General features: G+C 37.9%; 2 protein-coding genes across 3 annotated transcripts in view; both read left to right on the top strand.

Annotated features, from left to right (window-relative positions):
• Positions 1 to 22,160, top strand: part of LOC130041159 (cytochrome c-like) — a gene marked incomplete at its 3' end in the record, with an annotated part of 65,218 nt that extends 43,058 nt beyond the window's left edge. The window contains exon 2 of the mRNA XM_056133204.1: positions 21,836 to 22,160. Within this exon, the coding sequence (XP_055989179.1) occupies positions 21,836 to 22,160 (325 nt within the window). The remainder of the gene's footprint in view (positions 1 to 21,835) is intronic.
• The window catches only part of SLC25A21 (solute carrier family 25 member 21), a 557,492-nt gene that overhangs the window by 227,373 nt on the left and 307,874 nt on the right, over positions 1 to 22,245 (top strand). The window lies entirely within an intron of this gene.

Genomic DNA, 22,245 nt, shown 5'->3' on the forward strand with positions numbered 1-22,245 from the left:
AATGAAAACATTGAGTAATCTTTGCAGATAACTCAAAAGTAGCATATTAGAACAAGATTTCAAACAAGAGGGAAATCATTGAAGAGCGATTAACACAGTGAACCACATAGAAATATCTATTTTTCACCAAGAATTTTGAACATCCTGCCATTTCAGGTAATGACTTCCTTCACAAACAAAAATCATCAATATTCAGGATCTAGCAAAATGCAATATACTGTGTGACTTGCATGCCTGCCTGTGAATACCTGTTAATTTGCCTTTTAACCTAAAGTTCTGAATATTTGTGATGTGAGTTAGAGTATGCACAAATAGGAAAGAGGAAGGAAGGAAAGAAAAAAGCAAGGAAGGAAGGAAGGGAGAAAGGAGGACATGTCATCGCTACAATGATTTACATTAAAGTGCATCTATTTCCATCTTCAAAAACACTGATGTCCTCTCTCTGATTTTTGTGTGTGCTGTGTAGTCACCAGGTGCACGTGATTACCTGAGCAGGCCTTGTAAAGTCAGAGCAGGTCTAACTTGCCTCTGAGTGAGAGTAGATACACTCCCCTACATGCATCTTTAGTAGCTCATTTTCCAGACACTACATTTTCTTCTAGTAAGGACTCAAAACATGCTATCTACATACAGAGGTTGCAGAATCCAGGTAGAAAAATCTGCACAATCCTGCCCATTGACTCATGTATTTTGATAACAACCCCCTGTGTGGTCCTGTATCTCTTTGTGGTTAAGGCAGAGCTGTTATGGTTACTGCACGAGTGATCTATCATTTAAAAAATATAAATTTTCTCATTACTGTGTCGGCCATAAATTATTTTGCTAACATGCTGTTTGGAATCTGGGGATGGCCATTTTATATCCTCTGTTCACATGATCTAAGCAGCATTTTTGCATGACTTTGGGGAATAAAACAGGAAAAGGGGGAAAATTTTAAAAATAGAAATGAGCTTAATGGCTTTTTCATTTATTGTTTCTTTAACCACTTTAATATACTATGGGGGGATATGTACTAGACTTTTGTGGAAAGGGGGACCCATTCTGTAACCAAAAGAAAGTGAAAAATATTTCTGGAACATTCTGACTTTCAACTTCATTAATGATTCAAAAAATATGAAATGATAAAATAAAACTCAGAGGCTGCCAACTCAGGTTTCACAACAATCTTCCTGCCCAAAATCATAATTCTTTTTTTCATCTTGCCACTAAACATAAAAGATCAGATTTTGTCTAAACAATATACCTGCAACCTCCACCTCAAATACTAGAATCAAGGAAAGCAGTAAAATGATAAATTATTAAAAGTAAATTTTATAGTGTTTGTCATTTCTAACACCTAAAGGAAACTAGTATTCTTAGAGACAAGAATCTGGGTGGCTAGTACAATTCTATTATCTTTAATAAAACTAAGGGATAATTTCTATATTCTTTTCTCGATTATTTTCCAGGTATTTTAGCTTCTAATTTATAATGATGTTATGCTACTCTATTTCAAAAATATCATGCTAAGAATTAACATGGCACCTTATGAGACAAATGCAAAGATTTTCTTAAGTATATGACTTATATATGAGAGAAATTACTAGCAAAAGTCAAAGAAAGAAAGAACAGTAAGAAAGTCTAAGCAGTGAGGTTATCTTGAAAGCTACTGAAATCATCCTATCAAAGATGCCGTCTCAGATCAGGAATGGGAAGATGAAGGAGAAAGTCCTTCAGGGGATGGTATCCTTCATAGACAGCCCATAGTCTCTAATTCCCCTTCTTGTCTTTGTTTTGATGGGAAATTAGTTTCACAACATACAGCTTTTCGAGTTTCTCATCACTATCTCAACTCCAGATATAATCTAGGTGAATAGAGCAGGGTGTCAGGAAATGCTTCCTGTTTCTCAACTGAAGGCAAAGGACTGTGTCCCTTCAACTTCTGGGGTGTAAAGCATTTCTAATGTACTGTTGTATCACTCTGGATTCCTTTGTCTCCTCTGCCAACACACACACACACACACACACACACACACACACACACTATTGATTGTTTGGGTGTCAGCTGGAGAGTCCAGCTGTCATTTGTTCTTTACCAGCAATGTTACCTGTGTGTAAGCGAGTGGTCCCAAAATTTTGGAATAAGACTGAAAAAGGCTAAGGAAAGCAATGGGGTGAGCACAAGGTCAGGAGGCAAAGCAATCCTTGTGGTTTCATGGCTCTTAGAAGATCTTCTATAGGATAGTGGCACCTTCTCAACCATTAGAGAAATTTTTTCACAGCATGGCCCTTGGACTTCCTTTCTCAAAAACATGCAAGCAAAGACCTGCTAATGTGATGACTTTCCAGATCTTAGTCCTGACCATCAGAAGCAAATGCTCTGGGGTGAGATTTAACAAGCTCATTTAGTTAATTCTGTACATGAATGTTTGGGAACAATCTAAAACCATCTCACCTTACCAGAATGTGATTAGTTAAAAAATAAAATACACTGAACACAAAGTTACTGCCCTCAGAATTCAGTTTGATGGTTAAGTAGGTATGACATATGCTGTGAGAATCTTTCTGATTATTGGCCAAAAAAAATTACATATAATGAAAGTAACTCTATGCTTAGAATGACTTTGAAAGTGGACTCATCATTGCTATTTAGGTAAGTTTGGCCATGGACTTTCCTGCTTGGGTTTGACTGTAATTGTGTTTTGTGTGGCAGAGCATGACTTTGCATATAACTCCAGCCTGTGGATTTGCATTTCTAACACAAAAGGGACTTTCTAAAAGTAAAGACCAGAAAAGAAACTAGATTATTATGGTGTGATTATCTTTGGGGAGAGTGTATCTGAGAAGGGAAGGAAAGAAAAGACTGAGATAACAGGGTAGGGCAAGGAAGAGAAAGAACAAAAAGAAACAAAGGACAAGAGAATAACATCAGAGTCTGCATTGTAAGATAAAAATCACTTCACTTAATCACTTAATCCCCGTTATTCATCGATTTACTCCAGTGGTGCCAGTAACGTCTCCATTCATCCTGGTTGCGTGCTAGCGTAGCCCAATGGTATCTATTCGTTCTAGGAATATGCAGAGCCTCAAACCGATCATTCAGGGTCTTGACGAAGAAGTCTGACCATCTTGTAGGTGGGCGTCCACGTGATCTTTTGATGTCCCGTGAAATCCAATCAGTAATGGCTCTAGTCCAGCGGTTGTCTGTAAACCTCTTTACGTGTCCAGCCCATCTGATTTTTGATGTCTTGGCAAATGAGACAGCGTCCCTGATTCTTGAGCGTTGACGAAGATCAGAACTCCGGATTCTATCTCTCATTTGAATGAATCGTGATATTCCAAGCATAGCTCTTTCGATTCCTCTTTGAGAGACCCGAATAGCGTTCTCATCCTGTTTTCGTAGGGTCCAGGTCTCTGAGGCATATGTTAATGCAGGAAGAACAGTGGAATCAAAGAGATGTGCTCGTAGCTGGTTCTTTGTCCTTTTAGTTATTTCTTCAACGTTCTTGAAGGCATTCCAAGCCGCTCTATTCCTCCTGCGTAACTCAGGTGCCAGGTCATTCATCATGTTGATTTCTCGACCTAGGTATATATATGTATGTTATATATATAAACATGAAAAAATAATTCTCAAGAAACAAAATATTATCAATATTATTATGATTTTAAGGTGCTTGACAAGAGGAACTTGTGGATGACCCAGTGGTACTGAAAATTTACTCCTGGCTCTGTGCCAGGGATCACTCCTGGCTGGTCAGAGGGATCATATAGAATGCTGGGAATCAAACTCAGATTGCCTATGTACAAGGCAAGTATCCTGCGTCCTCTTCTGCTACAGAATCTTATGATTTGAAAAACATGGGAATTTATCTAGAGCTCTAGTTTTCTTCTTTCTCCATTCCTTATCTCTCACCACAAACACAAAATTCTGGTTCTGTTTTTATTTTTTTAATGCTTTTTAAAAATTTTCATAAAGTTGTTCATAGTAGTGGATTACATTCACTATTTCTTTTTTTATTATTTATTGAATCACTGTGGGATAGGTTACAAAGCTTTCAGGTTTAGGTCTCAGTCATGCAAATATCAAACACATTTCCCTTCACCAATACTTATTTTTTACCATGAAGAACCCCAATAAAACCCCACCCCCCACCCCTCCCCGTCCCTGTGAGGCAGATGAATTCTAGTTAACACTCTATCTGCTTTGATTAGATTCATTGTTTCAATAAAAGATTCACCACTATTATTTATAGTTTACCCCCCCCAAATCAGACATGCTGAAAAAGCATTGTGAAGTGATTTGCTTTCTACAGCTGGGTTCAAGAATTAAATGTTGGTTTTGGATTTCTGCTATTTTACCTATTGACCCTGGAAGTATTTCTACTGAAAGTCAGATAGTTAAGAAATTGGTTTCTGTGCTCTGGAGTCGTGGCCGTGCTGAAGAGCTGCTCGTGGGGGGCAACTGGTGGCCTCGGTAGGGCATGAAGGGCGGAGCGAAACGCCCCCCTTCCCATGAGGTTTTAGTTGCCCCCACACTCCCGGCTCATACCTGCTGTCCACAAGGCTCCCATGTGGCCGCCATCTTTCTTTCCAAAGAGGAGAAGGCAAATGGGGCAACACCCTTTCCCCTCCGGCAGAATTGATGGCCTGGATTAACGCATAGTCCTTTCACTTTTCTGCTCCAAGCTGCCGGGTTCTGCATTAAGTCCTTGTGCTTCTGGGGCCATGGCTGTGCTGGAGGGCCGCTCGCGGGGGGCGACTGGTGACCTCTGTAGGGCGTGAAGGACGGACCAGAACGCCCCCCCGACCCATGAGGTTTTAGTTGCCCCCACACCCCCGGCTCATACCTGCTGTCCACAAGGCTCCCATGTGGCCGCCATCTTTCTTTCCAGAGGGAGGAGGGCGGAGGGAGCAACACCCTTTCCCCTCTGGGCTCATTCACTATTTCAACACCAGTCCCACCACCATCAAACCTTCCCACCACCATTATTTTGAAATTCCCACCGCCATTCAAAACTGTCAAACAGGCAGATGCTAGATAATTTATTTGTAATGCCCGGTATGAATAATATAGGAAGTGGCATGGCCCCAAGAGTAGCTGCTCACTCCTAGAAATCTAAAATTTTTGATAGTTAGGGTCTGGAGAAATTTCTGCAGCAAGCTGCTCGGTTCCAAAGTTCTTTTGTGTGTCTCTCAATCATGGCCATTAATGAGCTTAAATAATCTCCAGAGACAGCTCCTGGGCATGACATCCAGGATCCCCATAGGGGCGGGGAGATGGGAAGGACCCACCCATCCCCTATCCCATGAGGCCTTGAATTTGCCATAACTAATCCCGAGTACCTGAACTTTTCATTGGATTCTGGGAGTTGGCGGCCACCGGGATTCCTAGGGGGCAGGTGGAGGGACAACACCTGTTCCTGGCTGAGGCACCCTAATGAAATCGGCCTGTTGCAAAGTCCGGAGGCATCTTTGCAGTGAGCTGCTTAGTTCTGAGATTCTTTTGTGTGTCCTGGTTCTGTTTTTTGAAAGCAAATTCTCTCTTCCCCATTGTTCCCCAAGAAATTCCATGTAACTTTCTCAGTCACACTAATCTGTGTGTGGTTAAGTAGTCAAACTATTGAAATAAGAAGGCATAATTGTATATGAATAATAAAGACAAATCTAAAAATGGCAATGACATAAATTAGTGAAATAGATTATGGCTATACAAACACCTCAATTAGTTGAATTAAATCATTAGAATCTGTTTTTTTCTCATGAAATTGAGTTGAGAGCCAGTGCTTTCTAAAAGCCTTTAGAAATGAATCTCTGTCCACTTTAAACTTTGGTGGCTTTCGTATCCACCTTGTTCCATTTGATGCTCAGAAGAGTCTGCAGAGAATCTGGGTATATTCTTGTTTTAATTCACTTCATGGGGAACCGGACAGCCCAAAAGCTTAAGGGACCTCCTGGACATTTTATAATCAGCAGATTGCAGAGGGAAGAGGCTAGTAAAACTTTTTGCCACACAGGCAATGCTCAGGGGTTTCGTCTGGCTCTGCACTTAGGAATTAACTCCTGGCAGTATCTTGGGGACCATATATGCTAGGGATCAAACCTGGGTCAGCTGTGTGCAAGGCAAATGTACTACCCGCTGTACTATCACTTTGGGCCCTTATTTTTTTTATTCCCAATGCACTCATCTTTTCTCCAGTGTTTTTCCTTTTTTCTTGTCTTAATATTCCAAGAGATGAGAGTCAAACTGCTTATTGGTTCCTGATAATGTAATAATTAGGTACCAAAACATCAATCTTTACTGAAAAATGGACAGGAATTGTGGTCGAAATTGTGGAATCTAGGTTCAGAAATTTCAAACAAAGACTGAAGGTAAAAATAAGCCAGAGATTTTCCCTTCCTTTTTTCCTGTAGGTATCTCAGCTCAACTGGAGATATATGTCTTTTATTCTTTGTCTCTCCAACTTTGTTGAAAGCCAGTGCTTTCTAAAAGCCTTTAGAACATGAACATGTACATGAATGAAAATTTTAATGTTTTGGTTCAGGTACCTTATATTTCAGGTTGTAAATACAGATGAAGCATCATGTTCACCTGCAGTTTGTGGGAGATTCTAGACAGTTACATTTAAAGACACTTAAAGGAATAAGACACAATTTGGTCTCAATTTTTTAGAAGCATAGAGAGGAGAATGTCCTGATTTGAGTAGTAGACTAAGATTGAGATCTTACAGTCAAACCAGTTAGTTCTATTTGCTGTATGCCATCATGGGATTTCTGGTGATGGGAGGGAAGGGAGGAGAAGAGGGTCCAGTTGAAAAAGGAAGCAGCAAGTCAGCCCTCAAAGTGGAGCACAATTGTTGCTGCAGAGACACCCCCTAAATGTGAAAATGGGCCTTGAATTCATGCCCACACTGGATTTCTTTATAAGCTCATTTTAGTAGAGTCAAAACAGCCATGAGTGCCTAACTGTACTTTCCTTCAGGTGTGTTTAGTTCTGGATTTCCTGTTTCAAGTCAACCTTATGGGGAGGCCTTGGGGCAGACCTTGAAAACCTAATGGCCTCACTCAGTGTCTTCTGTCCTCTGGCTCTTTATTTGTTAATTTTTATTTGGGGCCACACTCATCATTGTTCAGTGATTACTCCTAGCTCTATGCTCAGGATTCACTCTCTTGGCAGTATTCCCGAGACCATATATAGTTCTGAGGATTGAAACAAAGTTGGCTAAACACAAGACAGTAGCTTCTGTACTATCTCTCTGGGTCCTCCTCTTACTTTTATGCACATATGAATGTGTGCACACATGTGTTACAATGGGAAGAGATGGCCAGTCTTCCATATCTATGTAAGGCCTCAACACCTAGTTGACAAGCCTAATTCCCAGAAGGAAGTAAAACTTAATAACTCTAAATATCTCTAATGTCAAGAAACTCACTTCTGAACCTGATGTTCATTGCTTAAAGGACCATAGTGAAGTACATAATGTAAAAAGACTACAAAAGAGCTGCTCTTTGAAGGTCCTGCTGTAGGTAGTAGTGTTCTGAGTGAGTATTGTCTGACTTGGGTTGAAAAGACAAAGGAATGGCATGGGCATTATTTCCTTTTTTTAAAAAAATTTTTATTAGTGAAACACCATGAGTTGCAGTTGTAGACTTACAAATTTTTGTGCTTGGGTTTCAATTATACAATAATTAAGTACCAATCTTTCCACCAGTGCCCATTTTCCACCACCACGGATCCCAGTATCCTTCCCAACCCTCATCCCCCCCAACCCCGCCATCCCACCCTGCCTCTGTGGAAGGGCATTCCCTTTTGTTCTCTCTCTCCTTTTAGGTGCTGTGGTTTTCAAAAGAGGCATTGAGTGGCAATCATGTTTGGTCTATATTCTACTTTCAGCATGCTTCTCCCATCCTGGGAGGATCCTCCCAACACCCTTTATTTGGTGCTCCCTTCTCTATCTGAGCTGCCTTTTCCCCTAGCATGTGCGGCTGGCCTCCAAGCCATGGAGTAACCCTCCTGGTACTTATCTCGGCTATTCTTGGGTGTTAGTCTCCTCTTTTGTTTCTTTATGTTCCCCAGATGAATGCAATCTATGTCAATCCCTTTCTTTCTGAGTCATTTCCTTAACATGTTACTTTCCACGCAGTACCACTTGTATGTAAATTTCATGACTTCATCTTCTCTAACAGCTAAATAGTACTCCATTGTGTAGATGTGCCAAAGTTTCTTTAAACAGTCATCTGTTCTTGGGCACTCAGGTTTTTTCCAGATTCTGGCTATTGTAAACAGTGCTGCAATGGGGCATCATTACTTTCTTTGTGATGTATGAATGATAGACAAAGTGACAATTGTTTTGGCAATTTGAGTGTTTGAGCAAACATAGCAAATGATTATCTGGTTGAATTGATCTTAGTGGTTGGGTTAATATGGATGATAAAATATCTATTGACTGAGGAATTACTTTTGCCTAAAAATAATTTCAGAGGACTCTTTTATTCTCTGCAAACATGAAACCCAGCCATGGAGTATATTTCATATGTACAAGTTACCATGTGCAATATAATCTATATTTACGGTGTCTGATAAAAATATTAGACTTTGTGCATGCTTTATACAAAGGATAGAACCCAGGCCCTCATATATGTGAAGCATGTACTATAATTCTATGCTGTATCTCTGGTTCCAGAAACATTTTGCTTATCATGACCAAAGTTAGAAGATGCATACAGGGGGTCAGAGCGGTACTACAGCAGCTAGGGCATTTGCCTTGCTCAAGACCAAACTGGGTTAGATCTCTGGCATCCCATATGGTCCCCTGAGCCGCACCAGTAATAATTCTTGAGTGCAGAGCCAGGAGTAACCCCTGAGCATTTCCAGGTGTAACCAAAAAAAAAACAAAAAAAAAGAAAAAAAAGAAGGTACATAAATATATGAAAGCAATATAACATAAGACTAATTCAGTATAAATTAATACCATTGTAAAAATAAGCTCTGGCAAATAAAACCATTTTTTAATGACCTGGAAAAAAACTTATTCTAATTTTCAAGGCCATCAAAATGAAATCTCATTGAAAAAGAAATTAAGAATTAGAGGAAAGCAAGAAATACGAAGAGAAAGGAGGCCAGTGGGATATTGAGCGTGGAAGAGTATCCTGTGTCTTTATAAAGCTCACACATATATTACTTAATAGTGAACAGATATTCTGAAAAATGTATCATCAGGTAATTACATCATCATGTGTATATCACAGAGTATAACTACTCAAACCTGGATGGGATAAATCTAGGCTATTTAGTATAGCCTATAGGATCATGTTCACATGTGGTATGTCTTTGACAAAAATGTCATTAGATTAATGAGATGGACTTTCTTTTATGGCCTACAAAAGATATCCATTTCAAAGGACCAGTGTTCTTTGGCCAGCAGATAGTGTTATTTAAATATGCATCCAGTCTTTGAAAAACAATACAAATTTCAGTGACAAGTTCTTGTATTATTTCTTTTTGTATGCATATAACATATGTATGAACTTGAGGGTTTAAGAATTCTGGTCTTTTATTTATTTATTTTTAATATATATTTGCTGTCCATGGTAACATCACACACATGAAGTGACATTATGTATAAATGGCAGCATCTATACTTGTTACTCTAAAAAGTAATTGTTAGCTGTTTTTCTTTCAGTTGTAATTTCTTTTTTGGTTTAATAAACATTGCTATGATTAGTAAATTAGTTCTGTTAAGATTCTTAAGGGGGCTCATAAAGTTTTGAAATAATGATATGAGTTTCCACATATATAGAATTAGCATAATTTCTCTAGCTACATAATGTAGATATATGATTAAATATTCTATTTGTTCAAAGAATGAATAAGTGCAGGGAGGCCAGGGAGCTAAACATGACTGGCTAAATTAACATCATTTGAGCTGTTTCTTTAAAGCAAAAACAAAAACAAAACCAGTCGACAACATTAGCCTGATGTTATTTGGTAGACACAGTAAGGTACAGTATGCGTTACTAACCTCATTAAGTTCCAAATAAAACTCTATACTTTACACCATTTCTACAAGAGGTTTTATTAGATTTCCTTAACTGGTGTCATATTTTTTAGCCAGGGCATTTTTAACCAGCTTCACATAAATAAACTTCTATTTTGTCACCATGTCATAGTAAAATAAACTGCTTGTACTATGCATCCCTGCCAAAGCCTGAGCAGACTGGGAAAGGATATAAATGTGTCAGTATTCGGGGAGAGAAAACACATAAATGCACATGGCGACTCTCTTAACTCCGAAGCTCAGCGTGATACTAATTCATTTGGGTGACATTTCGAAAGCTACTCCCAACATAAATAATATGTATATGGTGGGGGGTATCTCTGACAGACACAGCGTTGAAAAAAATGGCCTTAAAGAATGCACATCAGATTTTACAGGTGCTCAGAACATTAATGCACAGTGATGGATGACCTCTTTACTGAAGGTTGACATAATGTTGAATGGAATGTTGTGTTTATATCTAGTACCGAGTTTATTGACCAGCACCAAAGGATAGGACCAGGCTGGGATTTGAACAGTCTCTATTTTTTTCTTTCTTCTGTGGAGACTGTTTTCTATGCCCCACCTCCTCAGAGGTTACAGTTCTTAAGTTGTTTCACAGATATTATTCTACAAGATGGATTACTCTCTTTAAAAAAATCTTAGGGCTAAGTATTCATTACCAGAGGTGTAATTTTTGATGGGTAAATATGAAAAATTAAGCAGAAAGGTTTTTTTAAAAAATAAAAACACATTTATCATACATCTTTAATCTTAGTTTGTCATCTCAAATGTGTCTAGAGTTAAAGTTCTCATGATTAATGGTGAGTTATTACTAAGAGTGCCTGTAGATAAAATCACAAAATTCAAAAATATTAGAAACCAGCAAGTTAACCAGTCAATCTGCCTAGCAGTGTGAACTTGTCCCCATGTTGCCCTTTTTAGTTTGGATGAAAATGATATTATAATTAAAAATGGGAAGATCTTTGTATCAATCCAAGTGATAATTTCCTTTCATCAGTAAGTAGAAAATTATTGCTATACAAAAATAATCTCCTTGGGAAATTTTCTCATGTGCTTAGCAAAAATTATTCCTTTCATGATGTCAGTCATTACATTTAGTTCTTTTTTATTGATAGTTATACTTTTCAAGTTAATTTCACTGTGTCTATCTTTAGTCAGTTTGTTCTCTTGTTCATACTTTCACTTATTTATTCATTCAGTAAGCATTTTTTGAATGCCTATATTGTGACAAGTTTTGAGGAGGACACAAAAGTGCATCAGACAAGAAATTTTCAAATGGCGTAATAATCAGTAGGGAAAACAGATAAACAGGTACAAAATGCCACAAATTAGGTAGCATAGGTCAGGTGATCCAAATCCTTAGAAATTTACAGATACAGTGGGGAGGTACAGATGCACAAATGATTAAGGCTGGTTGGAAGTGCCAGGAAAACTTCCTAGTGGCAATATTTGAGGTGAGCTTTTAAAGGATACCATGAAGGCAGGGGGAGGGTGGGAAAGGGGGGGGGGTATTCCAGGGATATTGGTGGTGGGGAATGTTCCCTGGTGGAGGGATGGGTGTTCGATCATTGTGTGATTATAACCCAAACATGAAAGCTTGAAACTATATCATGGTGATTCAATAAAATTAAAAAATTTAAAAATAAAAGATGCCTTGATTATGCACTTTCAGGGAAAAGCATGAAGAATAAGAAAGCTGTTTTGAGCAGTAAAAAATGAGAATGACAGAGAAAGAAGAAAATATAAATGAAAGAATGGGAAAGTAACAGAAACATACATTGACCAAATCAGCAATGACCTAGAGAGCTCAAATTAAAGATTTTTGCCCTACTCAGTTGGGAATAATTTAAGGTCTTTAGCATTAACAAACTTGATTAGAAATATGCCAAGTAAGGACTCTCTGTAATGAGTTAAGACCAAAATTAAGGCTTTTTAAAGGTGTCGATGAGGGGGAGAGAATATTTGATTTTATTTTTTGTTTGTTTTATATTTTATTTTTAATATTTTCCATTTTTTTCAATTGAATCACAGTGATATACACATTTATAAAGTTGTTCATGATTGGATTTCAATCATAAAATGCTCCAACAACTGTCCCTTTGTCATTGTACTTTTCCCACCACCAATGGTCCTCGTTTTCCTCCCTCTTCACCAACCATTCCACTTCCTGTCATATGGCAGGCACCTTTCTTTTCTATCTCTCTCTCTTTCTCTTTCTCTTTCTCTTTCTCTTTCTCTTTCTCTTTCTCTTTCTCTTTCTCTTTCTCACCCTCTCTCTTTCTAAAAAGAGGAGAGACTATTTTAAAAGGACATAGAGAAGGGTCAGAGAGTTAGTACAGGAGTAGGCTTGCATGCAACTCACTCTGTTTTGATCCCTGGCACCACATGTAGAGCCCTATTAAGAATAATCACAGAGCCAAGTGTAATTCCTAAGCACATCCCAGTATAGCCCAGCCCCTCCTCAAAAAAGAGAACAAGGAGAAAGGAGAACGATGGAAGAAATGCATGACAGAGGTCACATAAGACGAATAGTGGTTTTTTAAATTCTTTTGAGATTTATCAAGATAAATTAAGTTTCAGTTTTCTGAGCAAGTCAATAAAAATGGATGCAGGTGAAAAGATAAGGAATAGCAAGTTTGATTTTGAACACCAGTTTAACTATTTAGTTGTACAGAATCATGTCTATATCGCTGAATTCTCGTTTTTTAAAAGAACTCCCAAGAAGTGCTTAGGGGTCACTAGCAGTGATACTTGACCTGACTATGAAGGCCTGATGCCCAATGTTTGGACCTGGTGTTGTGGTGTTGCTTGGGTTTAATGGGGTTAGAGAACAGCAGGGTCATCTTAACAGTGCTTAATAGCATACTATAGTATGCTTGAGCAGGTCGTACAGTGCCAACTTAGAAACTAGGACATGCTAGGTGGGTTCTGCAATGCTTTGAGCTATCTACTATGCCCTTTTCTAATTTTTTAACAAAGTATATATGGTAGATAAAAGAATATTATTTACAAAGCAAATTATTATTCCAAGTGAAGATATTCACTGGGCACTTAGAAAAGATGCAATAAAACATTTTTCTCTTCATGGTATCTGGTACATTAGAATGCTAGAATATTGCTATATTAGAATATAGTGTTCTATTAGAATATATATTCTAATATATTAGAATATTAGAATACTAAGTGTTGCGTGAATATGCTTTTGGTCAGAGGTGCAGAAACAAGACATGCCAGAGGAATGCAGGGAGCATGGAGGGCCAAGGCGTTGATCTGGCTTGAGGCAAAGAGCGACTTCCAGAGCCCCTCTTTTATTCTATTTGTTATCAGTTACATCCTAATGACTTCATTACAGAGAAAGAATCATCGATGAGAGTACAAACAGTTATAGGATGCACATTCATCAAAAAAAAATCAGGATATACATTATCTTGTCAAAGCTATGTTGTAAAAGCTATGTTTAATGATTAAAACGTCATAGGAAGATTTGAAGCTGGACACGTAGGTTCTATGGATTACGTCCCCCACATTCTTGTGGTCAGTTTCACAAAAACAAAGAGAAGGCTCATACTGATACTTGAAGGTCAAGCCAGATTAAGGATGTGTAAGAGAGGGGGAAACTGCTGCTTTGTACTGCCAAGATAATGTATGACCAGGGGGACATATGAGAGCATGCTGTACTTTCCCAGATCATCCGGACTCACAAGCTTAGCTTGCCCACTTAATGTAAAGTGGGACCTCGGTTCTGCTTCCTGCTTGCGGGGCAGCGTCTAGAGGCTCATCCTAATGTCTTGGCTTAGCACCAACAACTAAGCATGTACTTAGTATCTAATAAATTTTATTATTTAACTATAAGAATGGTTAATATGCTTAAATGATGAATAAAATATTTAAATAAGTAATCCACTTCTCAAATATATATGCATGTATATTTATGTATATAACAAAATATTTGTGCTAGAATTAAGTTTTTGTGCTAGAATTAACTTTGTCATTAGAAAAAATTTTTGAATATTTTTTAGAGTGTTAAACAAAGAAAATTATCCAAAAGATTTTTTTTACCTCATTAAGTTTTGCTATTTATTGAATGGTTTTTATTAGGCAGACTTATTTGAGTGCTAACTGCTTAAAAATTTTTATGTCCTGTTGTTCTTTCTGTCACTTTTACTTTGTGTTCTTCATTTCTGGCTTTATATATGCATTTGAAATGTGGCTTGATTTTTTTCAGTTGTGTATGTTGTATTCATGATGATATTATGGATCATGAATTACAAATAGAAATATTAGTGCAATTTAATATGTGTATAACTTGCCATTTAGTATGTGTATAACTTGCCATTTATACAGTGTTACTTACACATCCTTCTGTGTTTATATGAAATTCAAAAATTTATGATTAAGAAACATCTTAAAGTCCAAGCACATTGCTGATTAGTAATAGCTTAGAGTACGTTTTGTTATCATTCAATAAATATTTTCTGACATTCAATCCCTGATAACCAAAACCTGTGTTTAGACAAGGAGCACAATATCATGCAATTGATACTTCAAAACTAAATAGGTAGAGGCAAAGATAGAATAACAAAATGATAAAAATCAAATTCCTCAACACTACCAAAGAATCCAGAGAACACTGGGTAGCTACAGCTCGATGATAGATGAGTAACCAGATCTAAATGTTCTGTAAATAACCTGTCATTTAAAAAAAAGTATTCTTGAATATCTTGTTCTTCATACCTGAAAAATAACAATTTGAAGACCAGACTGCAGAAGGTTTAGTCTTTGCTCAAAGTCACTCTTATGGACTAGATATAAATGTGATTTATTTGTATTATATCTGGGGACTTGTTATTTTGGAGTCATAGCCTGAGGCACTCCTGGCAGAGGGGCTACTCCAGGCACATGCTCAGAGTCTTTCCAGACAGTACTCAGGGAACCATATGGAGCCAAAAATAGAACCCAGGTCTCCCAATGCAGTGCAATGCACTTAGCCCATTGTGCTATCTCTCAGGCCCACTGGAGACTGTTATGATGTTAAGGAATCACTTTTTGGGGGGAAGGGGTATTTTTGTTACTACCCTTAATTACTGTATCATGTGGCATTTAATTAATTATCAGCTTGGGGCTGGAGAGTTCGTAATGCAGTTTGTAAGATGCTCGCCTTGCACTTGACAGGGTTTGATCACCAGCATACCATATGGTTCCCTGAGCACCACCAGGAGTGATCCTGTGTACAGAGACAGGAGTTAGTCCTAAGCAACACCAGGTTTGGCCTGAAAACAAACAAAAAGTATCAACTTGAACTATAATATCTGGAAAAATGACATATTTTCTTATATCTCGACATCTTTGATCTAAAATTTGCTTCTAAATCTGGTTTCACATCTGTTTGCTCAAGATTAATTTTCCTCCATCAACTAAGTGATTATTAGCATGTGATAACGCAATAATAAAAGTAAGAAGATAACTCCATCTTTTAAGAAACATGTCTACAGAATAAGAATTAAAGTCATGTAAATATAAGAAACTTTAAGAACAAATAGTAAATAACCCTCCTCTCCAGAAGAATTGATCTCTACTTCCTGCTTCAATATCTGCACTGCCAAGAACTGAAGGAAGACAAATATTCATTCCATAGAGATCCTCTTCCATTGCTTCAAGTTTACCCTGCATTCATTGTATCTGAAGCATGGACAGAAAGGAAGCTAATTGTAGAATTCTCCTGCTGAAATTGTATGTAACTAATGAATCATTTTGTAGTATTCCAGAATGCAAAGTCTAAGCTAGTGAGATAGAATAATCCAAAGCCATTATCAAAAGCTCTGAGTTGATTCCATGTTTGTCTATCACAGAAGTGTGCTATATCCACATGTTGGCCAAGACAGATTTCTCTGATGTCTACGTCCTTTGTAGCAAATATCAGGCATTCCTTCCCTCTATTTCCACAATAAGGAACAAACTAAATCGTGAAATTGCTTGATTATGCTTGGTGTGCCTTAGTTTCATTCATTGTTTGTTCATTTCTTTACCAATTTACTGACTCACTCACTCACTCACTCACTCATGCATTCGTTCATAAAACGACTTTCAGAATTATCTTAGGCACTGAAATCAGAAACTGCATAAAGCAATTCTTACCTTTTCTAGTGTAACACAAAGGAACTACAGGATGCATTGTTATTTCTTCCATAATAGACTTAATATGTACAAATTATTAAGGAAATAGAGAAAGAAAATACATTTATGAGGTAATGTGAGGGAAAGACATTGAAGTGTGGTTCGGTGATGCTTAAATGTTCATCCCTGAGCTCATGTCTATCCATGATCAAGTCTTTATTATTTGAGTGAAATAATATTAGTAAAAGAAATATCCTCCTCAGTGGACTGAGTACGTGGCTTATATGTAAGATGTCCATGTTCGGTTTCTCGAACTGCATGGTCCCCTGTGCACTACAGGGAGTGACACCTGGTCACAAAGTCAGGAGTAGCCTTTGAACATCACTGGGTGGATGTTGCCCAAAACTTTTAAAAGATTATATACTTATAAAATTAATTTTAATCAACTTGCAGCACTGTCATTTTAAAGATTATAGTCTTAGTACTTCAGTGCTATCAAATATCTCCTTTCAAGAAATAATAGTGAGAAGAGATGATGGTAATCCAAAACAAAGCAAGGGAATAGACAAATGGAAATAAAAACAAATTCATAGGCTCTGATAACAGATTTGTGGTCACCCTAAGGTGACAGGGATGAGAAAGGAAAGATCTATTAACTGTGGTGGAGGGACATTGATACTTTAATAGCAGACTTGGTGTGGTAATATTGTTCCCATGAAACATAAATAATTTTGTATATTTGTAAACAAATTTTACCACAATAAATGATAACTTCAAAAACATAGTTGGGGGGCTGGAGTGATAGTACAGCAGGTAGGGCGTTTGCCTTGCACGCGGCCGGCCCGGGTTCTATTCCCTGCATCCCATATGGTCCCCTGAGCACCGCCAGAAATAACTCCTGAGTGCAGAGCCAGGAATAAACCCTGTGCATTGCTGGGTGTGATCCAAAAAGAAAAAAACAAAAACAAAAACAAAAACAAAAACAGAAACATAGTTGGTAAAATAGCAATTCTATGTTATGCTTGTGTTATAGCATTTCTTTATTGTTCTATATTATTTCTCAAGATTAAAAGACAAAAGCTCTGGTCTGTGGAATCTGGTAGATTGGGAGTCACATGGATGATACTTTTAGTGGGTCTTGCCGGGCATACCTGTTTTCCAAATCTTGACACCAACTAGAAACTAGTGAATCCAGGCAGATTACCTTTAATAGATTAGAAAATCTGAAAACATAAATTTATTTGAAGAGTGTAAAATGTCCTCACTTATAGTTCCAAAGAGATAAAGTCATCTTCAAATAATTTTTGACAAACATTCCTTTCTCCCCAACTTCATGTGCATGCTCAGAGCCACTCACTTGCATTATACCACTATACTGACACTGATGCTTGTCAGAAAGAAAAATTTTGCCTCATAATATTTATCTTAGCAGTAAGTATATCTGTGCTCCTATAATAAACGCCCTACAAGCGGCCAACATGGCCGACCCGAGTTCTATTCCTCCGCCCCTCTCGGAGAGCCCGGCAAGCTACCGAGAGTATTCGATATGCCAGACACAGTAACAACAAAGTCTCCAATGGAGACGTTACTGGGCCCGCTCGAGCAAATCGACGATCAACGGGAGGGCCTTTACCTTTACCTTTATAATAATTAAAAACTTTAAATTTGTCTCCTTCAATGACATAAAGCAATGGAAATGGATGATTTCCTAATATCTGCAGCTCATCTAAAAAAAACAGTTTTCTCCTCTCTCTGCACTTCTTGTGAGCTTCCCATCTGGGGCTCCTGTGTCTGCAGGAGGGGGACATCAGACATGGTCATGCTAACAGTCTCACTTCCTCTGGATCCTGCACATGTCCAATATAATCCAAAGAAGGATTAAGAACAATAGTGTTCTGAAAGGGATATGACTGTCTGCATTGGTACAAAATGCCATATCTTACCCAATTCCAAGTTAGAGTAAATTTGAAACAGTGTGAGGATTTACAGTGACAGGCAAAAAAAGTATGTCATTGTTTTTAATACCAGTACACACATAGTTTATTTGTACAAATATCAGACTCATTCTTTCTAAGAGACGGACCTTAGCTCTATTTCTAGACTGAAAACAGTACTGAAAGAATTAGCATTGTTTTACTTTTTCAAGTTTTTAACTAAGAACTATAATTCCACCGGACAGTTTTGCAATGCCTACATTTTTTTTGTTTTTGTTTTTGTTTTTGTTTTTTGGGTCACACCCGGCAATGCACAGGATCATCCATGAGCAAGGCAAACACCCTACCAGCTGTCCTATCGCTCCAGCCCTACAATGCTTAAAATTTGAGCAAAACGTAATCTATTTTCTTTCCTTTTTTAATTTATGTATTTTTAATTGAATCACTGTGAGCTACATCTATAAAGCTTTCATGTTTTTCGATCACAATGATCAAACATCCATCCCTTCAACCAGTGTAGATTTTCCACCACCAACATCCCCAGTATCCCTCCTCCCCGTCCCTGTCCCCTGCCTCTCTGGCAGACAGTTTCCCCCTTAGTTTAGCCCATTTTCTAAGTATGTTATGAGTTGCCTCAATTTTCAAAATGTAAAATATAAGAGAGCATGGCATTTTAAGCATTTCTTCATAGTGTTTCAAGAAATTATTTTATTTTAATACTTTAAAGCCCATGATTTATGCAGTACTGTTACTGGTAAGATTTTATGGGTACATCATTCAATTATGAAACTATAAGATGTTTTAAAAATCCAGAATAAATGTTTCCTTTTAAATTTTCAGGAAACAGGCTCAGAGAGGGCCCACGGCATTTTCAAGAAATCAATGCCTGATCCCAACGAGATCATCTTAATAGCAGTGGAATGGTTTTAATGCTGCTACATTTTTGGTTGATATTTTGGCAAAATAGTCTGTCATTAGAAATATTTTTCCTTCCTCAAATACAAAGGATAGATGATCTAGTTTGTGGACATGTATGCTCATCAGAAGAAATCCCAGTTTTCTAGTTTCAGTTGGAGTCACTGACCTGAGACAATGCTGTGGAAAAGTGAAGGAAAAAAACAATCACTAACAGACCCTCACCTTCAGATTCCCAGGTTATATTACTTTTAGATATTCTCACTCTATTTTGCTTCTAATATGTTGCTTCGACCTTAGTTTTGAACACAATTACATATTGTTTAAAGTTAGCTTGGCAAGAGTTGAGTTTTGGTTTTGATTTTTGTTTCACATAAAGGCAGGATAAAAGTCAGATTGTGCCTCTTTTGTCACAATTTTAGAGGAGGGGTGAATAGTGTGCAAGTTTACACCAAAATTATTTTCTCTGTGACATGGACGGCTGCTGCTAGGGGTGCAGTAGATGTGTGGTTAGTCAGGTTGCTTCCTTTTTGCTCTGGAGATTGAAAGGGTGAAAAGTGAACTCTGGTTTCAGCAGTCATAGGGAGGAAATATGAACCTTTGTATGGAACCTGTGTCTGGGCTCCAGGAGGTGGTTGGGGTTGGAAGACTTGGAATATATATTTCTCATTGCCTAGTTGGTACATCTTTCTCTTCTCTGTGTGAAGCATCATGAAGAGACTTAGGCTTAATGCCCAGGATTCTACGCTTTTCCAGGAAATAAGAGGGAAAAAGACGACAGATACCTGATTGGCTCACTCTTCAAGCAAGAATTTACCAAAATAAAAAAATATTAATAATTTTATTATATCCTGCAATGAGAATGTCAGTTGAAGATTAATACGTGGAGTAAGTTAATACTGATCCCAAGTCAAGTAACTAAACAAGCCAACACTAGACCGTTACTAAATGTTTCCTATGTTGCCCTTAAAATAGGATACAAACTTTTAGTGGTCAAGAGCTGTGTCTTTTCACTATTTGCATTCCCTAAATATGATAGGATCTATTAATTAGTGTGTCAGGGCATCAGTCAAATAATGTCTCAGATTGACTGACTTAAACAACAGAAATTTAAATTTTCTGCAGTTCTATAAGCTAGGAGTTCAAGATCAAAGTGCCAGCAGAGTTAGGTCCTGGTAGGACCTTTCTTCCTACCTTATAGACAGCTGCTTTCTCGCTGTTGTTACAAGGTCTTTGGAAATGTGGAAAGGGTGGTGAAAAGAGAGAGAGAGAGAGAGAGAGAGAGAGAGAGAGAGAGAGAGAGATATGAAAGAGAGAAAAGAACAGAGAGATGTAGATGAGAGAGAACCCATGACTGCCAAATACAGTCACATTGGAGGAGCTTTAACATTTAAGTTTTAGGGTTGGTAGTTAACTCCATAACAAGCTAATGGAAGTTTATTGTATGAATGACTGAATAAAATATATGTGGCATTATTTTGTGCTAAATATAGATGAAAGGTGGTCAGTGGTTTTATAGTTGTCTTGAACTGGGTTGGTGAGATAGCTCAGAGGACTACAGCGCATGCTTTGCATGCAGGAAACTCAGGTTAAATTAGTGGCACAGTGTGTTTCCCTGAATACCACTAGGAAAACCCCCCCCGCATACCATGGGCATGGCATCTTGCACAAATTCCAGGCACAGCATTTACCTCAAATGTTATTCTGTATTGTCTCTTCAGAGGTTCTAGAATTTATTTTTTAAACCATTTTTATTAGTGAATCATCTTGAGGTACAGTTACAGAGGTACAGTTACAGACTTACAAACTTTCGTGCTTGCATTTCAGTCATAACAATGATCGAGTACCCATCCCTCCACCAGTGCCCATTCTCTACCACCAATGACCCCAGTATCCCTCTCATCGCCCCACCCCATCCCCACCCCATCTCCTGCCACCCCACCTCTGTGGCAGGGCATTCCATTTTGTTCTCTCTCTCCTTTTTGGGTGTTGTTGTTTGCAATAGAGATATCGAGTGGCCATCATGTTTGGTCTACAAGACTAGAATTTAGATGGCTTAAATAGAATTCTATAAGTTTCATCCTTTTCTTAGAGACATAGTACACTTAGCATATTAAAATTTCTGAGGTGTATTTAAGAAAAGAAAGCTCTTCAATTATAGTTAACACAGTTTTACCCCATATTAGATACAGAATCAGCTTTCTGGGGTTTTTTTTGTCCTTTTTTAAAAAAGAAATTTTTGTTCTTATTTCCCCACTTGGAAAATGCTTCAACCTATGCTGAAAGGAAGTGTTTTTGAGATTAGAAGGAGAAAGAAGTGTCTAGATTATGTTATAAAGGTAAATTTTTTTAGTCTTCATAAAACAAGACTAAGATGATGCAGGTATGAACCATGACGTTTTCATTGTTTATATGGCTCTTTTTCTGCCATGGGTTTTGGAGTATGAGGGGGAGGCTAACACGAGAGGGAGGAGGCAAAAAATTTCAGAGAAAGAAAGCTGGAGCTCCTGGAAAGGTGACTTTGTTATGCTTTAAAAGCAGTTTAAAATTGTTTCAATGGGTTTAGTTAACAAGCATTCACTTTCCAGTAAACTTACTTTAGTGGTGATGTGAATTAGAAATCTTCATTGAAATATAGACAGATAATGAAAATAGGACTGAGCTAAGTATCACCAGAATCCAGAAAATAAAAACACTGACATAGATGACTGAGTCAATAGCAAAAGTGTTTATATTTACCTTGAAAGAAGAGAAAGTAATTTAGAAAAGTGCAGGATGCCAGAGTTGCGGAGCGGACTCTCTGTGTCACGTGAGATGAAGGCGAGATTGAAAGAGGGGTGATATTGAGAGGGGCAAGAAGATTTTTGTCCAGAAGTGCGCTCAGTGCCATACCGTGGAGAAGGGAGGCAAGTACAAGACGGGTCCCAATCTCCATGGTCTGTTTGGGCGAAAGACGAGTCAGGTCACTGGATTCTCTTACACTGATGCCAACAAGAACAAAGGCATCACCTGGAATGAAGACACGCTGATGGATTATTTGGAGAATCCCAAGAAGTACATCCCTGAAACAAAAATGATCTTCGCTGGCATTAAGAAGACTGAGTGGGCAGAGTTGATAGCTTACCTCAAAAAAGTTACTAATGAAGATACCACTAACTTCAATATCGTGGAGAGTTTTGCCAACTTTGTCTTCAATAAACATTATGGATTCCGGTCTGATGTTGAGGTCATAAATCCATTTCAAT

The sequence above is a fragment of the Sorex fumeus genome, unplaced genomic scaffold (genome assembly GCF_029834395.1).
Source record: "Sorex fumeus unplaced genomic scaffold, SorFum_2.1 ptg000098l, whole genome shotgun sequence".
Taxonomy (NCBI): domain Eukaryota; kingdom Metazoa; phylum Chordata; class Mammalia; order Eulipotyphla; family Soricidae; genus Sorex; species Sorex fumeus.